Source organism: Aquarana catesbeiana, linkage group LG07 (assembly GCF_042186555.1).
Source record: "Aquarana catesbeiana isolate 2022-GZ linkage group LG07, ASM4218655v1, whole genome shotgun sequence".
Classification (NCBI taxonomy): Eukaryota; Metazoa; Chordata; class Amphibia; order Anura; family Ranidae; genus Aquarana; species Aquarana catesbeiana.
The window spans coordinates 87,616,600-87,642,215 of NC_133330.1; the positions used below are offsets into that span (position 1 = coordinate 87,616,600).

A 25,616-nucleotide genomic window follows, 5' to 3' on the forward strand; every position below is an offset into this window, starting at 1 on the left:
GGGGGTTGTCTTTGATCCCCATGTTTCTTCAGGGCAAACTTTAGAGCTTAGCACACAGCTCAAATGTTTGTTAGAGTCTACACTACATATAGTCAAGAAAGGTTGTTGTTCACTAAGACAAAGTAAACTTATTGCAAGAATGCAATTTAAGTCTTCGTGTTTAAGGTATTATTGTAATCCATTGCCCACATTTAAGATGTCCGACAAATGTTCACGCAGTCTGATTTCATAGGTCATGTGGCGTGTAGTGAAGTCATGTGATCGGCCCAGGGGGCGTGTCCTGCCTGTAGATCTGTACAGATGTTGAGTTGGCAGTTTGGCTGCATATAGTTGTGTGCGGGAGGCGGGGTTTCCAGACTGTGGTGAGTTCGCTGTATGTATCTATATGTGTATATAGGTAGGTGTGTGTGTGTACTGTCTTCTGTCATTATAAATATGTGCGGTCATAGCACGGACTGACTGTGTGCACGATAAACAGACCTTCCCACTGAGCTCCCCCCAGTGTAAAGTGTTATGAAGGGGCATGCTGGGTGTTGTGCTTCCACAGCATCTGCTGAGCCATTTCCCCCCTGGCCTACTTCAGTATTCCTCATCACAGACCTATTCCCACCAAACACTGCCTGCTGTATTGGGCCGCTTCACACTGGAACGCCCGGTCCCTTCTGCCAAACACACTTGAATTCATAAAAAAGCGCAGCACCAAACTGCAAGGTTAGGAGCATGTGGTACCCTGCATTTTGGTGGCTGCAAGGGTTCTATGCTTGCAAGATGCTTTTTGGGTGGCATTAACAATTAATGGTACCTGAATGCACCTTGCAAGGGCAGAGCACTTTCACATGCAGTGCGGGAATCATGCACAGAGTGCGCAGGGCTGGCCCAAAACATCGTACTGCCTGGGGCCAAGAATAAAATGCTGCCCACCCTCCATAAAAAAAAAAAAAAAAAAAATCACACATATCAAAATGCCCCGACATCCATTACTTTATATCATGATAATTAAAACTAAAATTTTATTTTAAACATGCAAAATGCAGGGGTGTGAGCATATTGCTATGGCTAGTGGTTCTGCCCGATAGAACACCTTAGGATGAATTAGAGTAGAGACTGCAAGCCAGGCCTTTTTGACCACATCAGTGCCTGACCTCTCAAGTGTGCTTCTGCAAGAATGGTCAAACATTCCCATAGACACACTCCTAAACCTTGTGGACAGCCTTCCCAGAAGAGTTGAAGCTGTTATAGCTGTATAGGGTGGGCCAACTCAATATTGAACCCTACGGACCAAGACTAGGATACCATTAAAGTTCATGTGCGTGTAAATGCAGGCTGTGCTGTGGCCAAAAGTTTAGAGAATTGCACAAATATTAATTTTCACAAAGTCTGCTGCTTCAGCGTTTTTAGATCCTTCTTGGCAAATGTTACCATGGTATACTGAAGTATAATTACAAGCATTTCATAAGTGTCAAAGGCTTTTACTGACAAATACATTAAGTTTATGCAAAGAGTCAGAATTTGCAGTGTTGACCCTTTTTTTTTTTTTTTTTTTTTTTTTTTTTCAAGACCTCAATTGGCCCTGGCATACACTCAATCAATTTCTGGGCCACATCCTGCATAACCAATGCTTGGAGTTTGTCAGAATTTGTGGGGGTTTTTTGTTCACCCGCCTTTTGAGGATTGACCACAAGTTCTCAATGGGATTAAGGTCTGGGGAGTTTCCTGGCCATGAACCCAAAATGTTAAAGTTTTGTTCCCCAAGCTACTTAGTTACCACTTTTGCTTTATGGCAAGGTGCTCCATCATGCTAGAAAAGGCATTGTTCATTATCAAACTGTTCTTGGAATGGTTTGGGAGAAATTGCTCTCGGAGGATGTTTTGTACCATTCTTTATTCATGGCTGTGTTCTTAGGCAAAATTGTGAGTGAGCCCACTCCCTTGGCTGAGAAGCAACTCCACACATGAATGGTCTCAGGATGCTTTACTGTTGGCATGACACAGGACTGATGGTAACTCTCACCTTTTCTTTTCCGGATGCTCCAAACAATCGGAAAGTGGATCAAAGAAAATGACTTTACCCCAGTCCTCAGCAGTCCAATTTCTGTACCTTTTGCAGACTATCAGTCTGTCCCTAATGTTTTTGCTGGAGAGAAGTGGCTTCTTTGCTGCCCTTCTTGACACCAGGCCATCCTCCAAAAGTCTTCGCCTCACTATGCATGCAGATGCACTCACACCTGCCTGCTGCCATTCCTGAGCAAGCTCTGCACTGGTGGTGCCCCGATCCCGCAGCTGAATCAGCTGTAGGAGACGGTCCTGGCGCTTGCTGGACTTTCTTGGGCACCCTGAATTGCAATTCATCGGATCATCACATTCTGGAGTATGTGCAAATTGCCATCATAAAAATTGAGGTAGCAGAGACTTTGTGAAAATTATTATTTTTGTCATTCTCAAAACTTTTGGCCAAGGCTGTATTGTCTATGATAACCTATTTTTTTTCTAGCTCTAATGTATGTAATACATGTATTTTAATTGTGTATTTAGCTATTTGGTTGGGGTTTTGTTTTGGTTTTTTTGATAGAGAGCAGTGTAAAAAGTGCAGTTATCCATTGCAGCTGTTTAGAACAGTGGTCCCCAAACTTTTTGACACTGGGGACCGGCTGCATGAAAGAAAATTATGCCAAGGCCTGTGGGGGGTAAGTGATTTTTCGTGGGCAATTTGTTGAGGCAATGGCTGGTGTTTGTGCTTCAATCATCACTGCACCATGGTTGATATGGTGTCAGGATGATTGAAGCGCATAATTTCCATTATTACATTGTGTAAAAAAAAAAAAAAAAATAGTTCAACTCACCATAATGCAGAATCATTGGAAACCCTGAGTGTGTCACTTGCCACCGTCGCCTGCTACCAAATTCAGCTTGTCACGGTCAACCTGACAACAGATGCAGCTTGTCACCTGCCAACAGATGCGGCTTGTCACTTGCCACCGTCGCTTGCCAACAGTTGCGGCTTGTCACTTGCCACCGTCGCCTGCCAACAGATGCGGCTTGTCACTTGCCACCGTCGCCTGCCAACAGATGCGGCTTGTCACTTGCCACCGTCGCCTGCCAACAGATGCGGCTTGTCACTTGCCAGATGCAACTTGTTGTTCACGGCCGGCTGTGAGGAATGGACGGTGGTGATGCGGGACGGGTAGTGAGAGATGACATCATCACTCTGTTTGCACGCAGCACCTCACACAGTGTTGTGTTCACGGCCGGCTGTAAGGGCGAAACAGCTGTGATGCGGGGCGGGCGGCGAGAGGTGATGTCATCTCTCTGTTCGCCGGCCGACACCGAACCTCTGAAAGTGGCGGCCCGGCTGCAAACAGGCTACAGCCGACAGTGGGCCATGGCTCGGGGATGGGGACCCCTGGTTTAGAAGATATATTCCTTTGGACTGACTTTATTAATGTGGAACTAAACCTGTTAATTACAGTTTCCCAAAGTGGTTACATTTAGTTTCCATGCACACTGGACTTAAAAAAACGTAGATTCTACAGGCATTTGACGTTTTTTTCACCTGCTTGTAGAAGCACTTCTATTGTGTTCTATGTGTCTTTGTACATTATGACTACTACAGGCATTTTCTGTCAGGGACGTTCAGAGGCAGGAAAAAAAACCCTTCTCTATCACGTTTTCTGGAGAAGGTAGGTCAGTCTCTCCTAAACTCCTCTTATCTCTTCTGAACGTCAAGTTTCAACGTTTTTTTAGTAAAAAAAAGGTGTATTGTCACTGTACATCATTTCCTGGCTTTTGCAGAGGGACATGTAATGCAAAAAACGCCTAGAAACTAAATGTTCTTAAACTCTCATAGACTCGCCTAAACTTTGTACAATTTGTGCCTTTTACGCCACCTTTTTAAGCTACCTTGACGTTTTTTCTGCTCCTAGTGTGCATGGAGCCTTAAGGCATGCTGTGAACGATAATTGTCACATATGGTTTTGTGCTCAACCAAATTGTCAAGCCTTCAAACGGCCGGTGTCATAACTCATCATATGTGCAGCACCATGGCACCTGCAGATCATATAGAGGCTAAGATGGCAGCTTGCTTGAATGTAAAGTAGAGTTAAACTTTAAACTGCTGAATGCTGAGATTTGATTTGTTTCAATAGGTAACTGTATTCTTGCTTTCCTAAGTCTAGTTCACACACGATCGTTCGCCCTTTTCTGTGTTAAAAATGTACCGTACTAACAAACAGAAAATTGAACAATTGTTCCTAATACAGATTTTTTTCATCCGATTCTCTAATAGTGAACATTTAGCGAGTTTGCCTCGAGATTAAAAGTAGGTGAAAATTGAAGGTACCATCATCCAAAACTAGTTATATGCAAATGGAAAGGGGAAGTAGGAACATTTGCTGAAGCTGTCTTGCTACATCCACAAAGGGGAAAACAGACTATCTCGGTACCAATGAACAAAAGTAGACTTAAAATAAAAGTTATTTATTACATATAAAAACACAAATGATTACAAAAATTAAAAAACGTAAGAGGGGAAAAGGGAGGAGGATCAATACAGTATACAGGTACTTGTAGACTTCCAAGTGGATTATTGATTATATAAGTTGCCCACAGATTTATACAATCCTCTACCAGTTTTGCGATCAGGGGACCGCTTCTTCAGGAGGATAAATCTATAAAATAAGTAATGTATATGAAATTCTACACAACAATGATAAAGATTACATTTATATTAAATATCAGAAATCAGGTATATGATATAAGGAGTACAGCAAACACCAAGCAAAGCTGCTTACCAGTGAGTCCACGGCCAGAGGCACACTTCAGTCACCACAGGCTAATTACTAGTTTACTTGTCTTTACATGGTTTTTAGATAAAATCACTTTCAGATGCTCTCCTCACAGCACAAACTAAATGAATACAAATGTTAAAATTGTTATATAGATACAATCTTCTTTTTTTTTCTTTTTTTTTTGTTTTTCTTCTGTGTTGCAGACTTAGGTGCACAAAAAAGAATTATTTTGAAAATGAGTTGCCGTAAAGGTAAGCATCTATTTTAAATTTGCCGCATTATACTACTGAGTTCTTATCAGTTGTTTGTATTTCTTTAAAATTAGTTTGAGACCACAGCCAAAAATTATTCTAAAGCTATGCCCTCTTTTTCTCCCCAACATCTACAGTAATAACAATGCACTCATCAGCTTTTTTTACATCGGCTCTCGTCTGCTGAGCCTAGTACAGAACTGCATGGGCTACCTGTTCATGGGTTTGCATTGTTGGAAGGAGGTGTAAAGCATAACCAATATGTAGCAAAATAGGAAACAGAGCCTGCATGTGTAATGAGCAAATATGGCTTCCCTCATGTAAATATATTCACAATGTTTGAAAGCTGAACTCTACATTTAATGTCCCTTTTTTAAATAGTTAATTTTGGCACAGCTGGCCCAAACAAACTATTTACTGCACTAACAGGTATGCTTGCTGGGCCCGCTATATTAACTGTATGTAGCATCAGGTACATACAGTGCTGTGTTCTGGCAGTTGGATGAGAACTTCTCATCCCACTCCCAAAACAAAATAGAGTTGGGCAGAGTGCTGCTCAGCCATTCATTGGAGCTTAGTAGTCTTTGCATTAATACAAAGCTTCTTCTGCAGAGAGGTGGGTGGATGATGTCACAATGTCTGACTCAGCCAATCAGTGGAAGCTTTGTGTTAATTCGTAGCTATACAAAGCTTCCTGTGAATGGCTGTCCTGCGTTTAGCCCAACTTGGTTAGATAGGAAGTTCCTGTCCTACTGCCAGAACATTTTCCTGTGTACTGTATGTAGCCTGAGGCTACATACAGTTAGCACAGCACACCCAGGAAGCGCACTTGGCCCAAACAAACTATTTAAAGGAACTTCAAACTTGCAGTTAGGTCTTAAGGTGATTGTAAAATCTCATGTTTTTTTTTTTTTTTAATAAATAACAAACATGTTATACTTGCTCTGTGTAATGGATTTGCACAGGGCAGCCCAGATCCTTCTCTTTTCGGCCCCTCTTCACTGCTCCTAGCCCCTCCCTCCTGTTGTGTGCCCCCACAGCAAGCAGCCGAGCTGAGCGGCAGCTCCGTGTGCCCATTCAGACATGGAGCTGCGGTTTGCCCGCCCCCTCTCTCTCTCCTGATTGGCTAACTAAATTTGACAGTGGCGGGGGTCATTGGCGCCACTGCTGTGTCTCAGCCAATCAGGAGGGAGAGTCCCGGATGGCTGAGGGACTCGTGGACAGAGAGGGGGCTCAGGTAATTATTTTGGGGTGCTGAGGGGGGCTGCTGCACAAAGAAGGCTTTTTATCTTCATGCATAGAATGCATGAAGATAAAAAACCTTATACACTCCGTCCCGTCAGTGCAGCCATATCAGTGCCCGTCATTGAAGAAGAAAACGTACTTATTTACAAAAAATTTTAAGAGAAACCAAGAAAACCGTTTTTTTTTTTTCAAAATTTTCGGTCTTTTGTATTTGTTGCGCAAAAAATAAAAATTGCAGAGGCAATCAAATACCACCAAAATAAAGCTCTATTTGTGGGAATAAAATGATAAAAAAATTTCATTTGGGTACAGTGTAGCATGACCGCGCAATTGTCATTCAAATTGCGACAGCACTGAAAGCTGAAAATTGGCTTGGGCAGGAAGATGTATAAGTGCCTGGTATTGAAGCGGTTAACCACCGAGGTTCCCTGAGAAGGAGTGAAAGGGTAATATGTGGCCAGTAAAATGCTAGTTTGACAAGCATGGTTTCAAATAAAATGTCATATAGCCTTTTATAATAAAGGAGTGTTAATTTATAAATCTTTTAGGCATCAGAATCCATCTTGTGCTGCTCTAACTTTAACTAAAGAAAATTAGTTTGGTTGATATGGGCTACTTGCATTTAAAGCGGTTGTATTGCCCGCTTGGTCATTTTTACCTACAGTTAAGCCTGTAATAAGGCTTACCTGTTGGTAAAATGAATATCTTCTAAATCTAGACGGTTTAGGAGATATTCACCCTGCATGCAGCCGCTGACATTAGCGGCACATGTTCTCTGAAGGTCTGTTCAGAGTTGTGCCGCAACAAAGAACTCGTGCGTGCATGCGCGGGAGTGACGTCATCGCGGCCCCAGCCACTCACGGCTTCAGAGCCTGTGAACCCAGAAGAAACACAGAGGGAACATGTCAGCCTCCTCAGGGGTGACTGGGCGAGCTGCGGGAGCTTCGTTCTATAGTAAATATTTCATAATGTACTAGTATGCGATGCATACTAGTGCATTATGCTATTGTCTTGTCAGGTTTTTTTTTTTCTTTTTGGGGGGTTTCGGCTTTTTACTACCGCTTTAAAAGTTAAGTTAAATCCCTTGGCGTCAACTTCCGTCAGCCATTTAACGGATTCTGAAAAACAGGGGACTAAGACAAAGTGCATGATAAGGTGACCACTGTGATTGAGATGATTGGCAGCCCCACTCAGCAACTCCTGATCGTAAACACTGACTGGTAGCGCACTCTCAGCACAGAACAGTGGAATCAGCTGATGCATATATGCATTCAGCCAGTATTAAACCCAAAACAAACATTTATTATATTGCGGATAACAAATTCTTAGATGTGATGGCTTGCTTTTTTATTTTCATCTGGTGATCTGGCCAGAAGTATGCTGTTTTTCAAAAAAACAAGCTCTCTTCCAGGTGTAACAGTTTACAGGAAGGAGACAAACCATTGGCAGGGGTGCTTACAATGATCAGTTTTTAATTATTCATGTAAAACATTTATCCCAAAAGAAACAAAACAGTTTGCTGTAACTGATTTATGAAGTGTGAGCTGAAGTTTGGCTTCAATTTGTTAGTGTATTTAAATCTGCTTGTACATTAAACACTCCCCTCCCCCAGACTGACAATGCTGCTGTCTGCTGTGCACCCTGTACTTCATCCAGAGTGAAGATACTCTATTACAGGAGGTGTGTTACTGGGCATATCACCAGGCAAAAACCAAGAGGAAAAAAAGAAAATGAATGCAGCCACATCTAATGATTGGTAAACTGCAATATATTGCAATTTTGGTTTTGGGTTTTAATACAGCTTTAAGGCCCACCCACAATATGGGCATTTCACTGGCGGGAAGAGGTTAAACCTTTGTTTTAGATACATTAACTGTATCGTTTAGACCCAGTGATCTCATCACTAAGTATCTGTGCTTATCTATGCAGTGCAGGCATATCATGGCTGGTGGGAGGGGCTGTACTTAGATTTCTGAAAACCACAAACCATTCTAGTTAATGCCCACTTGTGGTGCTGAGCCTCTGTGATTGAAAAAAATAAAACCCAGTGAATGAAAGGGTTGGGCCAGGGACAGCTTGGCTGGAGAGGAAAGAGTTGGAGGACTCTGGATGTTTATTACTGCCCTTAAAACAGGTGAATTTATTTTACTTCCTGTTTTGTCATTAGGAAAGGCAATAAAGTGATATTAAAGTATCTTGAGCCTTTAGAACTTTTTTATTTTATTTTATTTTTTTTTGTTCATTGGAAATAGCAATAAAAGCGCAGATTAGTAGGGTGAAGGAAGAGTTAGAACATTTCTCAGGTTCTTATTGAAGTTTACATCCTGTTGTGTCACTAGGGCAGTTGTTAGTAGCTGGGACACAGACATAAAAAAAACCCGATCATAGTTCTAACCACTCCCTACTTTTATGAAAAATTTTTAAAAGTTGCCAAAGTTCTACCTGAAGAATGAAGCTGGCTATACAATGATTGAAATTTACCGGCCCAGCGCGGACCGGCTGAATTTTGATCATCGTATACGATGTACTCTAACAGTGGCGGGTGGTGGTCACACTCTTGTTTGTGTGGATGCAGGAATCTGTTTTATTTTTTCCATCCCACTAAACAATTACCTGTGTAAAGCCACCATAAGAAATGTTTGTTTATTAAATAGTCCAAAATAAAGTTGCATTATCAATTAAAAAGGAAAAAAAAAAAAGAAGAAAAAAGCAAAAAAAGAAGTCCATAAAGTGATAAAGGAATCCAATAATCCCACGGTGCACTGACAATCAACAGAATGGTGTTTGATCATCAGTAAAAAGCCTCCACCTCATAAAATGGCCTCTTACCAGCTCCTTATGACCTCCTATTACAGAAGGTCTTTCCCACTTGTGGCTTTTAAACCCAGCCAAGGCCTTTGTTCATCCATGGGGATCAAGCTGAAGAGAACCCTCCACTCAAGGGAGAACCCGATTACATATAGACCCAAAAAAAGATAAAGCTTCCATAGTGTAAAATCCTTAACGTTTTTAATAAAAAAGGTTGCACTTATAAAATGTTATATAAAAACACACATAAATAAGCCAGCCGGCTCAATACAGCAGCCCGTCCTTCCAGGACTTGCTCAAACACGGTGACGTCACCACGTCACTCCTCCCAATATTTATTAAAACCAGTGGTCTTCTATGGCAGTTTTTGATTCATTTCTTTAGAACTTTAAAAATGATGGCATCAAAGGCCTTGACTAGTGAAAATTTGAATAAAGACCAAGTGACCACAAGAAGGAAGGACTGCAGGGTTTGGCAATATAGCCATTGGGAATAAAAAATATTATTTACATTCTGAATGGCACTGCTCTACTTATTAAGTCTCCACAGCCCATCCTGTGGCAAGACTTGGTACTCTTGTCCATGTTTACATTCTGAATCTGTATTTTGTGATAGAAATCAATAGTTGAGCTTCCTAGTAAAATCTATGAGACTTTTTAGATGTTTGAGCCTTTTGCTAATCTGAAGTTTCTACAGATCAGTTTTTGACAACTGCTTATCTCTATTTTCTTTCAGTGAACATAGTAATCATTGTGCTGGCGGCAGTGGTGTTCCTACTGATCTTGCACCATAATCTGCTGGGTCTGAGCGACATACTGATGCGGCAAAGTTCAGGTGATTAGTGAACACATTTAACCACAGCAGCATATATGCTTTCCATATAAGAGTTAGACCAGTGGTTCTCAACCTGGGGGTCGAATGATGATTTGCCAGGGGTCACCGAATCCTGGGCTGTGCCTGAAGCCCACACCGCGCTCCCAGCATATTTGCAGCCGTCTAGCTGGGCTGTTCCTGGAGCCTGCGGCCACCCATTCAGCCTCTTCATAGCCACCCATTCAGTTCACTGAATGGCTGGGGGGCAGAGACTAGAGATCAGCTGACTGGTGAGGAATGTGAAGTGGGAGGGGCTGGAGGAGACCCTATTTCTTGATTTCGACATAGGTGTCACTGCTATGAGACACCACAAAGTCGGAGACACAGTGAGTAACACGACCTGTGATTATAGTTGCCATTAAAAGTACAGTTCTCAGATCAGCAGATGACCTTGATCAAGAACACCTAAGTTGGCTGATCAGAACTCCCCCCAGCATTGCCACTGATCCCAACTCCCCACCAGCACTGCCACTCATCCCATTCCCCCCATTGGGAAGGAACAAAGAAAAATGGAGAGAAAGAATAAAGCCGTGTACACACGAGCGGAATGTCCGACAGAAAAAGTCTGATGGAATCTTTTTATCATCTATTCCGATCGTGTGTGTGTGCCTCTCTGACTTTTTTTTTTTTCTCAAATTCTGACGGACCTAAAAATAGAACATATAATTTCCTATTGGGAATACCGCTCGTCTGTATGCTGTTCCGACGGACCAAAAACGACGCATGCTCTGAAGCAAGTACGAGACGGAAGCTATTGGCTGCTAACTATTGAACTTCCGTTTTCTAGTCCCGTCGTACGTGCTGTACGTCACCTCGTTCTGGACGGTCGGACTTTGGTGTGACCGTGTGTAGGCAAGACCGCTTGAATGGAGTTCCGTCGGAGAAACCTTCGGAGTTTATTCCGATGGAAAAACCGGTTGTGTGTATGTGGCATAAGAGGAAGAACAAGAAAGATGGCTAGAGAGGGTTGGGGAAAAAAAACCCAAGAATTTGGCATAGTGAGAGATAAAAGGGAAAGAAAGTAGAACAAAGAGTGGTACATCCTAAAATGTACCATAAGGGGTTTTAACACTGTACGAGTGGAAGGTACTCAGGGAGTGTATATGTCTGTGGGTTATGGACGCTTACTACTTGTCTTGCCTTGGGTGCTGACAACCCACGCTACGAAAATAATTTTACTGTTAAGGGATCCCCACAACTTGGGAAATTTTATCAAGGGGTCACGACACTAGAAAAGTTGAGAACCACTGAGTTAGACAAAATAACAACGTGTATGTGTGGGCAACAGCTAGAAAAAAATATGTCAAACCTATTATCTGTTGATCTTTCAAGAAATAAATACAGTTTCTACCTTCCGTTAGGCTGGGTTCACACCTCTGATGGATGCATCTTGCAGCAGGGGTCCGGTGCGTCCCTATTCTCCATTTCAGGGACAAATCAGGGCTGAATTTTTGCCTGAAATGGAGCCAAAGATGCAAACCACTCTGCAGCCGCAACGGAGATATGTGAACTGGCTCCATAGAGAGCCAGTCACAATCTCCTGTCATGCAAATTGGATGCAGGGAAAACCCGCTTCCAATTCGCAAGGTGTGAACCCAGCCTTAATGGGCTTGCAACTCTACATGTGCTGTACTGAAATCAAGTGTTGTCAGATTTGGTGAATAGGGAGGCCATGAAATACATTTGACTGGTGTCCATAAAACCTCTGTGGAATTTGTGTAGCAGTATAAAGGGAAACATTACCATTTTGGAGTACAGGTGCATCATGAGAGAACAGAGTTTTCATCATAAGGTAGTCTTATTTGCCATTAGCAATCACAGAACATGTTTTCAGGCATTCTAAATCCTTTATATGTAGATCAGTGAACAGGTACCATTAACTCTTTAAGGACTCATTTACACTTGCTGTGCTTTCTGATGAGTATAGTTACATAGTAAGTGAAGTTGAAAAAAGTCCATCAAGTCAAACCCATGTGTGTGATTATATGTCCGTATTACATTGTATATCCCTGTATGTTGTGGTCGTTCGCTTATCTAATAGTTTCTTGAAACTATCGATGCTCCCCGATGAGACCACCGCCTGTGGAAGGGAATTCCACATCCTTGCCGCTCTTACAGTAAAGAACCCTCTACGTAGTTTAAGGTTAAACCTCTTTTCTTCTAAATTTAATGAGTGGCCATGAGTCTTGTTAAACTCCCTTCTGCGAAAAAGTTTTATCTCTATTGTGGGGTCACCAGTATGGTATTTGTATATTGAAATCATATCCCCTCTCAAGCGTCTCTTCTCCAGAGAGAATAAGTTCAGTGCTCCATTTCCAGTACATCCTTCCTGAGGACTGGTGCCCAGAACTGGACAGCGTACTCTAGGTGCGGCCGGACCAGAGTCTTGTAGAGTGGGAGAATTATCGTTTTATCTCTGGAGTTGATTTATAATGCATGCCAATATTCTGTTTGCTTTGTTAGCAGTAGCTTGGCATTGCATGCCATTGCTGAGCCTATCATCTACTAGGACCCCCAGGTCCTTTTCCATCCTAGATTCCCCCAGAGGTTCTCCCCCCAGTGTATAGATTGCATTCATATTTTTGCAACCCAAATGCATTATTTTACATTTTTCTACATTGAACCTCATTTGCCATGTAGTTGCCCACCCCATTAATTTTTTTTAGATCTTTTTGCAAGTTTTTCACATCCTGCGGAGAAGTTATTGCCATGCTTAGCTTAGTATCATCCACAAATACAGAGATTGAACTGTTTACCCCATCCTCCAGGTCGTTTATGAACAAATGAAATAGGATTGGTCCCAGCACAGAACCCTGGGGGACCCCACTACCCACCCCTGACCATTCCGAGTAATCCCCATTTATCACCACCCTCTGAACTCGCCCTTGTAGCCAGTTTTAAATCCATGTACTCACCATATGGTCCATGCCAACAGACCTTATTTTGTACAGTAAAGGTTTATGGTGAATTGTGTCAAATGCTTTTGCAAAATCCAGATACACCACGTCCACGGGCCTTCCTTCATCTAGATGGCAACTCACCTCCTCATAGAAGGTTAATAGATTGGTTTGGCAAGAACGATTCTTCATGAATCCATGCTGAATACTGCTAATGATACCGTTCTCATTACTAAAATCTTGTATATAGTCCCTTATCATCCCCTCAAAGAGTTTACATACTATCGATGTTAGGCTAACTGGTCTGTAATTCCCAGGGATGTATTTTGGGCCATTTTTAAATATTGGTGCTACATTGGCTTTTCTCCAATCAGCTGGTACCATTCCAGTCAGTACACTGTCAGTAAAAATTAGGAACAATGGTCTGGCAAGTTAAGTTTCCCAAGTCTAATTTTAATTCTGTCCTCTGTTAACCATGGAGGTGCTTCCTGTGATGTGTCATGAGGATAAACACTGCAGTTTTGGTTACTGAAGCCCCCCGATTCCCTCGTGAAGACTGAGAAGAATAAACTCAATACCTTCGCCATCTCCCCATCCTTTGTAACCAGATGTCCTTTCTCATTCTTTATGGGGCCAATATAGTCTGTCCTCCCTTTTTTACTGTTTACGTACTTAAATAATTTCTTGGGATTTTTTTTGCTCTTTTCTGCTATGTGTCTTTCATGTTCTATCTTAGCCGTCCTTATTGCACCCTTACATTTCTTGTTGCATTCTTTATAAAGTCTGAATGATGATCCCTCAACCCTGTATTTCTTTCTCGTACATCACGGGACACAGAGCCTCAGTAATTACTGATGGGTTATATAGGGTATCACTAGGTGATTGGACACTGGCACACCCTAAACAGGAAGTTCAACCCCCTATATAATCCCTCCCCTTACAGGGATACCTCAGTTTTTTCGCCAGTGTCTTAGGTGTTGGTCACGTGTAAAGATGTGCTGTGCTGAGCTCTAAAGGGAATATCCTATACTGGGGCAAGCCATGCGAACCGGATCCATTTCAAGGTGTCCTTTCTAGGCCGAATTGGATGGTGCCCGGCCTCGTGTCCGAAGAAACGAGGTCTTACCTGTAACGCTTCTCTTTTTAGAGAGCTGGACCCCGGGATCCAGTATTTGGTTTTTCTAGCCATATCCCTGGTGGGGTGCTTTACGGGCCCAGAACTGCGGATCCCCCTTTTCTAGGAGGCCCCAGTCTCTGAAGGTTTTCCAGAAACGGAGCCCACCGTGAGAGGTGAAGATTGGGTCTGTATAACAGAACCCTGCAGTTGGATATGGTAAGGGAGATTCCTCAGAATTTTTTTTTTTTCCTAGTAGGTTTCTCCTTTAAGTAAATGTATGCTATGCCTATTGTCGCCACCGGGGCTGCCAAGAGCACATACCTTCACATGCGTGATTTGTCTGTCTCAGTGTTCACGCTGTACAGCTCCTCCAGCCGAGCTCCAGGTAGGATGGGATGGGGGGCTCTTCCTCAGGGATATTCCCCCCAAGATTAAGGGGGCCGCGGTGGCCTGAGAGGTGGTAGTATACCGCGCTACCGCCGCCGCCACTTCTATTGGCAGATCCCATCATCTGCCGGCCTCTCTCCTTCCTCCTCCACCCCATCCTCCCCTCCATGCTTGTCCCGGAGGATCGGCTCGCACGGGAAAGTGCACGTTTTTGTAAAAAACGAGGAGGGGGGGGCAGAGCGTTAGCGCGACGTCCGGCGTGCCTAGACGCCCTCATGGCCGACTGCACAGGCTATAAAAAGCACACTTTTTCAGGTGCACACAGCCTATGGGGGGACACAGAGCTGACGGTCGCATGTAAGGTGGGACACAGGCATTCTCCCAGGCAGCATTTACTTAACATTTGACTGGGCATTGGTAGCAGCGACAGTTGCTGTACTACATCGCTCAGCAGTTAGTGTTTTATTTGTGTGATACCTCCACCTTGTTGCTTTGCACTATGGGTAGAAGAGTTACAAATACCCCAAAAACCAGAGGCTCTAGGGGATCTCCCTCAGGCTCTGAGGACCCCCCTTCTGCAGCACCTTCCCCCCCTGAAGGACCTGGGATGGCTTGCCAGGGAGAGCCGTCGGGGTCAGGAGCTGCATCTGCTTCTAGCACTTCAGCCCCTGTATACAATACGCAGGAGGTTTTTTCCTCAACCAGTATTTGACTAGAGGAAAGATTAATGGCCTTAATCGCATCTTCACTCAGTGGAAGAAAACGCACTAGGTCTTCCTCTGTTTCCCAGGACCCTCAAGCTGAGGAACTCTGGGGAAAAAAGAGAAGAATCCCTTTCAGAGAATCGGGATAGGACTGATGATTCCTCTTCTGAGGAATCAAGTGGAGATGGACCCTCTTTAGCTTCTCAGGATGAGAAGGTGTTAGTACAGATCCTTGCTGGGTTGGTCCGCTCCACATTTAAATGACCCGTATCTGAGTCAGTTAAAGAACCCTCCTCTTCTTTGGGTTCACTGAAGCCTCCTCAAACAACACATGCTTTTCCTGTTCATAATTTACTAGAAAAGCTCATTTATTCTGAGTGGGATCACCCAGATAAACGTTTTTTTCCGCCTAAAAAGTTTTCAACACTTTATCCTATGGAGGAAAAGTTTACAAAGATGTGGGGGATACCGGCTGTTGACGCTGCCATTTCCTCCGTAAATAAAAGTCTGACTTGTCCTGTAGACAATGCTCAGATGCTCAGGGATCCAGTTGATAAAAAGATGGAATCCCTGTTAAAAAATATTTTTTCCTTAGCGGGTTCAGTAGCTCAACCTGCAGTGGCAGCAATCGGAGTCTGTCAATACTTGAGAGACCATGTTAAGCAGGTCCTCAAAGTTCTACCTGAACAGCAGGCCCAGGGGTTGGCTAACCTTCCAGCGGCCTTATGTTTTGCTGTTGACGCTATCAGATTCTATCATCCAAACCTATCGCCTTTCACTTGGGTTGGTGCATATGCGTATAATCTTATGGTTGAAAAATTGGTCAGCCGAAGCACCATGTAAGAAGCTTCTGCCTGGATTTCCATTTCCTGGGGCTAGGCTGTTTGGAGAGGATTTGGACAACTATATCCAAAGGATCTCTAGTGGGAAAAGCACTCTCTTACCTGTTAAGAAAAGGAGTAAGCGTCCCTCTTTTAAACGGGCTCTTTCCCCAGTGCCAGGAGCATCAGCCTCCAGGCAGTCGCGATGGCCTCCTCCGTCAGGTCCAAGAGATAAATTTCAGAGTCGACCCCAGGGACAAAAGAAGTCCTGGGGGAAGACGCCTACTAGACAAGACGCTAAAGCCTCTTTATAAAGGAGCGCCCCCGCTTGCTCGGGTGGGGGGAAGACTGCTACAGTTCTCAAAGCTCTGGCAGGAGGATTTCCAGGACAGATGGGTAATCTCCACGGTAACTCTAGGTTACAAACTGGAGTTCCAAGAATTCCCCTCTCCTCGTTTCCTCAGTTCAAATGTCCCCAGAGATCCAGAGAAAAAGCAGTTGCTCCTTCTAGCATTGGAGCGACTATTGTCGCAAAAAGTCATCGTGGTGGTTCCCACAGAAGAACAAGGATTGGGATTTTATTCCAACCTCTTTACGGTTCAAAAACCAAATGGAGATGTCAGACCCATCCTGGATCTAAAGGATCTAAATCGATTCCTAAGGATTCGATCCTTTCGCATGGAATCAATTTGGTCAGTAGTCTCCATCCTACAGGGAGGAGAATTTCTGGCATCAATAGACATCAGGGATGCGTATCTGCATGTACCCATTTTTCCTGCTCATCAAAAGTACTTGCGCTTCGAAATAGAAGGATGTCATTTTCAGTTTGTGGCCCTGACTTTCGGGCTAGCCACTGCACCTCGAGTGTTTACAAAAATCTTGGCTCCTCCTCTGGCCAGATTAAGGGCTCAGGGTATAACTGTCATAGCATACCTAGACGACCTGCTCTTGATAGATCAGTAGGTAGCCTGTTTAAGCGGGAACTTGATGACCACAGTCAACTACCTGGGACACCTAGGTTGAATTCTCAACCTAGAAAAGTCTTTCTTAAAACCAGTAAGAAGACTAGAGTATTTGGGCCTGGTCATAGACACAAGCCAGGAGAAGGTATTTTTACCTCAGACAAAGATCAGTGCCTTAAGAGAGCTGATTCAGGTAGTCAGAACCAAAAGGGTCCTTCTGTCTGTCTTTGTATGAGGCTACTGGGAAAGATGGTGGCTTCATTCGAGGCGGTTCCCTATGCTCATTTTCATTCAAGACTGCTGCAACACAGTATCCTGTCTGCTTGGAACAAGAAGGTACAGGCATTAGATTTTCCGATGCACCTGTCTCGTGCAGTGCGTCAGAGCCTCAGTTGGTGGTTAATACCCAAAAGCCTGCAGAAAGGGAAATCCTTTTCACCGGTTACCTGGACGGTGGTAACAACGGATGCCAGTCTTTCGGGTTGGGGAGCAGTTCTGGTACAGTCTGCGGTCCAGGGGGAATGGTCCGAAATCGTGAAGACCTTACCCATCAACATTCTGGAGATCCGTACGGCATATCTAGCCCTAAGGGCCTGGAGTCTCAGGCTACAGGGTTGCCCTGTCAGGATCCAGTCCGACAATGCCACAGCAGTGGCTTATATCAATCATCAGGGAGGCACCAGGAGTCGAGCAGCTCAGAGAGAGGTGAACCAGATTTTAGTCTGGGCAGAAAAGCATGTGCCATGCATATCGGCAGTTTTCATTCCAGGTATGGAGAACTGGCAGGCGGACTATTTGAGTCGCCAACGGTTAGTCCCGGGGTAATAGTCTCTTCACCCCAATGTCTTTTGGGCCATATGCCAAAGATGGGGGATACCAGATGTAGATCTCTTTGTGTCCAGGATCAACAAAAAGGTCGACAAGTTTGTGGCAAGAACAAGGGATCCTCTTGCATGCGGGACAGATGCGTTGGTGATTCCGTGGCATCAGTTCTCACTGATTTATGCGTTTCCTCCTATTATGCTACTGCCACGGCTTCTTCGTAGGATCCGGCAGGAAAAGAAGTAGGTACTTCTGGTGGCCCCAGCGTGGCCCAGAAGAGCCTGGTATGCAGAGATCGTAAGAATGACAGTGTGTTCCCCGTGGACCCTACCGTCACGTCCAGACCTGTTATCTCAAATTCCAGTGTTCCATCCTGCCTTACAAACGCTAAATTTGATGGTTTGGCTATTGAAACCCACGTTCTAAAGAGTCGTGGGCTTTCAGGTCCTGTGATCTCTACCTTAATCAATGCAACAAAGCCAGCTTCCAGAGTGATTTATCATAGAGTTTGGAAGACTTATGTATCCTAGTGTGAAGCCAGGGGTTGGCATCCCAGAAAATATGTCATAGGTAGAATTCTTGACTTTCTACAAATAGGATAAGCGATGAAGCTCGCCTTGAGTACCATCAAGGGCCAGGTCTCGGCCTTATCAGTATTATTTCAATGGCCACTTGCTTCACATTCTTTGGTCCGAAGCTTTATGCAGGGGGTGACACGTCTTAATCCTCCAGTTAAGGGGGCCCTAAACCCCTGGGACTTGAATTTGGTTCTGTCAGTTTTACAGAAACAGTCTTTTGAACCTATACGTCAGATTCCCTTGGTCTTGGTGACAAGAAAGTTAATTTTCCCGGTAGCCATTTCTTCTGCTAGAAGAGTATCAGAATTGGCAGCCCTTTCCTGTAAAGAGCCTTATTTGATCATGCATAAGGATAGAGTGGTATTGCGCCCTCATCCTAGCTTTCTACCAAAGGTGGTTTCAGATTTCCATCTAAACCAAGATATTGTTCTGCCTTCCTTTTTTCCAGATCCCTGTTCCACGGAAGAAAGGTCACTACATTCTTTGGATGTAGTAAGGGCAGTCAAAGCCTATCTGGAAGCAACTGCTCAAGTTTGCAAAACGGATGTTTTGTTCATACTACCAGAAGGTCCCAATAGAGGGCAGGCAGCGTCAAAGTCTACCCTTTCTAAATGGATTCGACAAATGATTATTCAGGCCTATGGTTTGAAACAAAAAATTCCACCTTTTCAAATCAGGGCACACGCCACAAGGGCGATTAGTGCTTCTTGGGCGGTGCATCACCGGGCCTCTATGGCTCAAATCTGCAAGGCCGCAACCTGGTCTTCAGTCCATACATTCACCAAATTTTATCAGGTGGATGTGGGAAGGCATGAGGATATCGCCTTTGGGCGTAGTGTGCTGCAGGCAGCAGTACGAGGTCCTCAGGTCTGATTACACCCTACGTTGTGTGGTCCCCTCCTCTCAAATAGCATTGCTCTGGGACGTCCCATCAGTAATTACTGAGGCTCTGTGTCCCGTGATCTACGAGAAAGAAAATAGGATTTTTTATAACAGCTTACCTGTAAAATCCTTTTCTTTTGATGTACATCACGGGACACAGAGGTCCCGCCCCTCTTCTAATACACTTATATTGCTTTGCTACAAAACTGAGGTATCCCTGTAAGGGGAGGGATTATATAGGGGGTTGAACTTCCTGTTTAGGGTGTGCCAGTGTCCAATCGCCTAGTGATACCCTATATAACCCATCAGTAATTACTGAGGCACTGTGTCCCGTGATGTACATCAAAAGAAAAGGATTTTACAGGTAAGCTGTTATAAAAAAATCCTATTTTTTGAAGGCTTTCTCCTTTTGCTTTTATATACATTTTTACATTGGAGTTAAGCCATCCAAGACTTTTGTTCGCTCTTTTAAATTTATTACCCAGTGGGATGCATTGGCTAATGCCCTTATTTAATATGCTCTTAAAGCAAACCCATCTCTCCTCCGTGTTCTTTGTTCCTAAGATTTTATCCCAATTTATGCCTTCTAGCAGGGCTCGTAGTTTAGGGAAGTTGGCTCTTTTGAAATTCAGTGTCTTTGTATTCCCCCTATGTTTCCTATTTGTGTGAATTATACTGAAGCCAATTGACCTATGATCGCTGTTACCTAAATTGCCCCATATTTCCACATCCGTGATCACATCTGTATTGTTGGTAATCAGTAGATCCAGTAACGCTTTATTTCTAGTTGGTGCGTCTACCATCTGACCCATAAAATTGTCCTGCAAGACGTTTAGGAACTGGCGAGCTTTGGATGAATGCACGGTTCCCTCCATCCCAAATTATGTCTGGATAGTTAAAATCCCCCATTATGATAACACTTTCCATCCTTGCTGCTAATCCAAATTGTGATAGGAGATCCATCTCCCCTTCCTCCCTCAGATTAGGGGGCCTATAGCATACTCCCTGTATTATTTTCTCCTTAGCTTCATCCCTTTGAGCTCTACCCATAAGGCTTCCACCTCCTCCCTAGCTTCCTTAGTGATGTCATCTCTCACATTCACTTGTACATTATTCTTGATATGTAAGCATACCCCTTCCCCCTTTTTTTTACCCTCTATCCTTGCGATAAAGGGTATACCCTTGAATGTTTGCCCGCCAATTATGAGAGCTGTTGAACCAGGTCTCCAAAATTCCCACAAAATCCAAATCCTCCTCGTACAACAGCAGTCTATGGTGGATTGCTCTTCAGAGGGCGTTTGACTGTTTTAACCCCTAAAAACCTGTACAATTGCACTTCAACTGTGCACATTGCACATGGTTGCGGAACGGCACAATTCAGTTGAATGCGGGCGGTACTGTTTTGTGGGCGGTAGTGCTCTCCGAACACAACAGGGGGATCCTGCTGCGTTATGTGTACATTTCTGTCCACTGTGCTTGCAGCTTAAAGTGGAGTTCCACCCATTTAAAAGTCAGCTGCTACAAAAAGTGTAGTTGCTGACTTTTAATAATCAGACACACCTGTTCAACAGTCCAGCGATGAGGGTGCAGGAAGCCTCGCTCCTCTCCCCCTCCTCTCCGTGGCGGCGACATTCTAACTGTGGGCGCCCGGCTGTGGCTTCACAGCCGGATGCGCACTGCGCATGTGCGGGCCACGCTGCGTGCTGTAAATGGCCGGGCAATCTTATGTGACATGTCCCAGAAGATTGCATGGAGGGAGGGGGGAGAGGTGTTCCTCCGGTGCCAGGGGAGGAAATGGGAGCTGGGTGCCTCTAAAAAACGGGGTATTTGAAAATTGCTGTTCACAGACACTCTCCATCCAATCTGACAGAGCTTGAGCTATTTTGCAAAGAAGAATGGGCACAAATTTCACTCTCTAGATGTACAAAGCTGGTAGAGACATACCCAAAAAGACTTGCAGCTGTAATTGCAGCGAAAGGCGGTTCTACAAAGTATTGACACAGAGGGGCTGAATACAAAAACAGGCCACACTTTTCACATATTTATTTGTAAAACATTTTGAAAAGCATTTATCATTTTCCTTCCATTTCACAATTCTGTGCCACTTTGTGTTGGTCTATCACATAAAATCTCAATAAAATATATTTGTTTTTGGTTGTAATGTGAAAAAATGTGGAAAATTTTAAAGGGTATGAAAACTTTTTTAGGGCACTGTAATGGCAGAGAGTGTGTAACATGGTGTCTTTGTCTTGGGGGGGGTGTAACTTTTCCATCAGCTCATTCCCCACAGTTTTTGCCTTTTGTACCACTTGCCCTACTCTATTAGATTTGTAAACTTTTATGAGCAGGGCCCTCTTAACCCACTTGTATTTTATTTTTTTGTAACAGTACTGTCTCCCTTTCTGTTCAGCAACGTTTCTGTAAGATTTATAGGCCTGTTCATTTGTATTACTGGGAAACCCAACAGTGAAACTTATTACAGTAATTACTTATTAATGATTTATTACTGAAGAGAAGACAGATTTCCACTCTAAACAGCCATATAATTAGGAAGAGATCAGGGTCAGGTTTCAGTCAGTCACAAGTGTGACTGTATAAGAGTGCATGGGAAACACTGCGCTAACAAGTGAAAACAGGAGGAAGCAGCTACATACAGTCTGATAAAAACGATAAATATATAAACTAAAAAATGTAGCGCATAATATATGTCTATGTGATCAAAGCCAAACAATTCCTAATTTGTACTTCAAAAAATGTTAGTGAAACATCAGCCAAATGGCATGTGATAAACATAAAGTCAATGGATAAATGTTTATATGTGGGATATAATGTCCTGCTGCACCGGACGGTGAATGTGCTCCGAAGGGTGGTGGTATTCCAATGGTTGTTAGAAGTTAAACTTCACAAAAAACTGACATATCAACGAGATGGAGCAATCATGGAAAGGATGGTGTGTAAAAAAACTCTTACCAGATCCCGTGGATTCCCATGTCGGCGACAGGGAATCGCATGAGCAGTGTGCCACCAAGGGCGTGGAAAGGGACGTCCTGTCACTCAAATCCTCTAGGCTGGAATCTGCATGGATCTCTGGGGGCCGCCAGGCAGGACCTCACAGTAGACAACCAGGGTATGGATCAGGAAGGCAAAGATGTCACTTGTGGAGCTGTAGTATGCACTTGACCTCATTCAGAAGGTATGTGGAAAGAAAAAATATGCCTCCAAATGGTGCAATTAAAAAAGGGGGTGTTTTTATTTCTAAAAAAACTTTTTACAATAAAAGCGTGATCACAATGAATTAAAGGAAGTGGGCAACATGGGGGATGGTAAATGAGCCTGACACGTTTCGACCTAGGGGTCTTCAACAGGGGCATAAACCATCCACTCCAGGCTGCCTGTATTTATAACTAAAGATATCTAAAAAGGACCAATTACAGTGAGTGAAAATCGAACCGTTTTCATTGGGTGGGTGTAATCACATGATCGCACTTGGAATAGCAAAGAAGGAAGTAATTGCCTAATCCCATTGGACCTGTGCAATCATCTGATATCACCCTGTATAAGAGAAATAAATTGGAGCCAATCGCTAAAGAGCCCAGGGTTAACAAAGGATCCCTCGGCCAATAGTGGCTTCTAACAATGACAGTGCGAAGGGCCAATCAAAGCATAGATGTTGTGTGACAGGTGGATCGGGCGGCTGGCTGAAGTTCCGCTCCGACGTCCGCCGATCAACATGTCAAACTGGGCGGGGGGGGGGGGGGGGATGACGTCACGCCGGGAGGCGTGCCCGACGTCCATCTCCCATCTCCCAAGTGGATCAGGCGGCCAATCCGAGAGCAGGTTAAAAGTCATGGTCCGCCGGCCGCCAATGCACGTGTCAAACTGAGGGGAGTGACGTGGCACCTGGAAGCGCGCCACACGTCCAACCCTCATCACGTGACCAGCGACGGGAACCTCGCAGGGCCAAGGAGAAATAAAGTCCCGCAAAATGGGGAGTCCGTTCTCCCTGGTTAAACTGCGCATGCGGACCCAGAAGTAAACAACAAGGTCACATGACAAGAAAATGTCTCGATGGGGCACCACAATTCAAATAATCTAAAGGAAATATAAATAAACAATACATCAACAATAAATATATAGGGGAAAAAAACTGGAAGAAATTGTTAAAGGAAAGTTAATGGTACATTCCTTAATAAATAACCTCATTGTACTAGACCTATGGGAAATCGAGGACCTTTGTGAAAAAATATTGTAAATAACATAGATCTTACAATGCTAACAGACCCTAGAGTAGGGACTGATTATTGAGAAAGAACAAGGGGGAAAAAAGGTTGGAGAACTGAAAAATAAATAATCAAGATTGATTAATAAAAGAGTTGAGGTCCCACTCCACGTTCAACCTGAACGGGAAGTAGGACCTCAACTCATATATCCAGTAAGTCTCGAGGGGCAAAACGCCCCGAAGACGTGACTCTCTCCCCTCCAATGGGGGACAAACCTGTCAATCACCTGAAATAAAGTCCCAGTGGGGTCTCTATTATGGCACTCTAAGTAGTGCCGGAGTACTGTATGTTTACTTTTGCCCTTCTTAATACCAGCCACATGCTCGTTGACTCAGGTAGAGAAAGTCCTGATAGTGCGGCTAACATACTGTTTAAGGCAGGGGCAAGTCACTAGATAAACAATATATTGTGGAGAGCAAGTGGTGAAGTGCTTCATTTGGTATATACGGGAAGTGACAATGGATTTAAAAGTGGTGCTTTTACGTCTCCCTCCGATATTATGGAAACGCTACTGCAAGGGTAATAACAATTGCATTCCTGAAAAAAGGAAACTTTCTTGGGGGGGATCTATGATGAATGCAGGAATTTATTTCTCCTTGGCCCTGCGAGGTTCCCGTCGCTAGTCACGTGATGAGGGTTGGACGTTTGGCACGCTTCCAGGCGCCACGTCACTCCCCTCAGTTTGACACGTGCATCGGCGGCCGGTGGAGCATGACTTTTAACCTGCTCCTGGCCGCCTGATCCAGTTGGGAGATGGACGCCGGCACGCCTCCCGGCGTGACGTCATCCCCCCCAGTTTGACATGTTGATCGGCGGACGTTAGAGCGGAACTTCAGCCAGCTGCCCGATTGGCCGCCCGATCCACCTTTCACACAACATCTATGCTTTGATTGGCCCTTCGCACTGTCATTGTTAGAAACCTTTTCCTACTGTCAGCAGTGGGGTCTCTTGACAGGAAGTTTCACTGTGTGGCGAATCCACTATTGGCCGAGGGATCCTTTGTTAACCCTAGGCTCTTTAGCGATTGGCTCCAATTTATTTCACTTATACAGGGTGATATCAGATGATTGCACAGGTCCAATGGGATTAGGCAATTACTTCCTGCTTTGCTATTCCAAGTGCGATCATGTGATTACACCCACCCAATGAAAACGGTTCGATTTTCACTCACTGTAATTGGTCCTTTTTAGATATCTTTAGTTATAAATACAGGCAGCCTGGAGTGGATGGTTTATGCCCCTGTTGAAGACCCCTAGGTCGAAACGTGTCGGGCTCATTTACCATCATCCATGTTGCCCACTTCCTTTAATTCATTGTGATCACGCTTTTATTGTAAAAAGTTTTTTTAGAAATAAAAACACCCCCTTTTTTATTTGCACCATGTGGAGACATATTTTTTCTTTCCACATACCTTCTGAATGAGGTCAAGTGCTTACTACAGCTCCACAAGTGACGTCTTTGCCTTCCTGATCCATACCCTGGTTGTCTACTGTGAGGACCTGCCTGGCGGCCCCCGGAGATCCATGCAGATTCCAGCCTAGAGGATTCGAGTGACAGGACGTCCCTTTCCACGCCCTTGGTGGCACACTGCTCATGCGATTCCCTGTCGCTGGCATGGGAATCCATGGGATCTGGTAAGAGTTTTTTACACACCATCCTTTCCATGATTGCTCCATCTCGTTGATATGTCAGGTTTTTGTGAAGTTTAATTTCTAACAACCATTGGAATACCACCACCCTTTGGAGCACATTCACCTTCCGGTGCAGCGGGACATTATATCCCACATATAAACATTTATCCATTGACTTTATGTTTATCACATCCTATTTGGCTGATGTTTCACTAACATTTTTTGAAGTACAAATTAGGAATTGTTTGGCTTTGATCACATACACATATATTATGCGCTACATTTTTTATTTTATACAAGTGTGACTGTAGAGGAGCAAATTATGACTCTTGCGCTGGTTGTCATTCAACCCTGAGGATCTGATGCTGGGGCATGGATGAGGACTCAGAGGGAGCTGAAACATGAGGAAGGTGAGTACTGCTTTGCCACTTTTTAAATTTTTTTATTTTTTTTTAATGCTGGAAGAGGGTGTCAACAAAACTAGTATTGAGCTTTATAACCAAATGATTGCTATCAAAGTCTGTCAAAGTAAGGTGACAGGTACCGTAGAAGGCTCACTATACATTTAAACCTC

At 43.9% G+C, this 25,616-nt stretch overlaps 1 protein-coding gene across 3 annotated transcripts in view; it reads left to right on the forward strand.

Annotated features, from left to right (window-relative positions):
• The first annotated feature begins 221 nt into the window (after window positions 1-221).
• GLT8D1 (glycosyltransferase 8 domain containing 1) overlaps window positions 222-25,616 on the forward strand; it is a 69,978-nt gene continuing 44,583 nt past the window's right edge. The window contains exons 1-3 of one of the 3 annotated variants that reach the window (XM_073592427.1): window positions 222-362; window positions 4,988-5,035; window positions 9,824-9,922. In XM_073592427.1, the coding sequence (XP_073448528.1) occupies window positions 5,020-5,035; window positions 9,824-9,922 (115 nt within the window). In that variant the 5' untranslated portion in view covers window positions 222-362; window positions 4,988-5,019. Of the gene's footprint in view, window positions 398-4,987; window positions 5,036-9,823; window positions 9,923-25,616 lie in introns of all 3 variants that reach the window. The other 2 variants (XM_073592428.1, XM_073592426.1) reach the window with 2 other exon arrangements.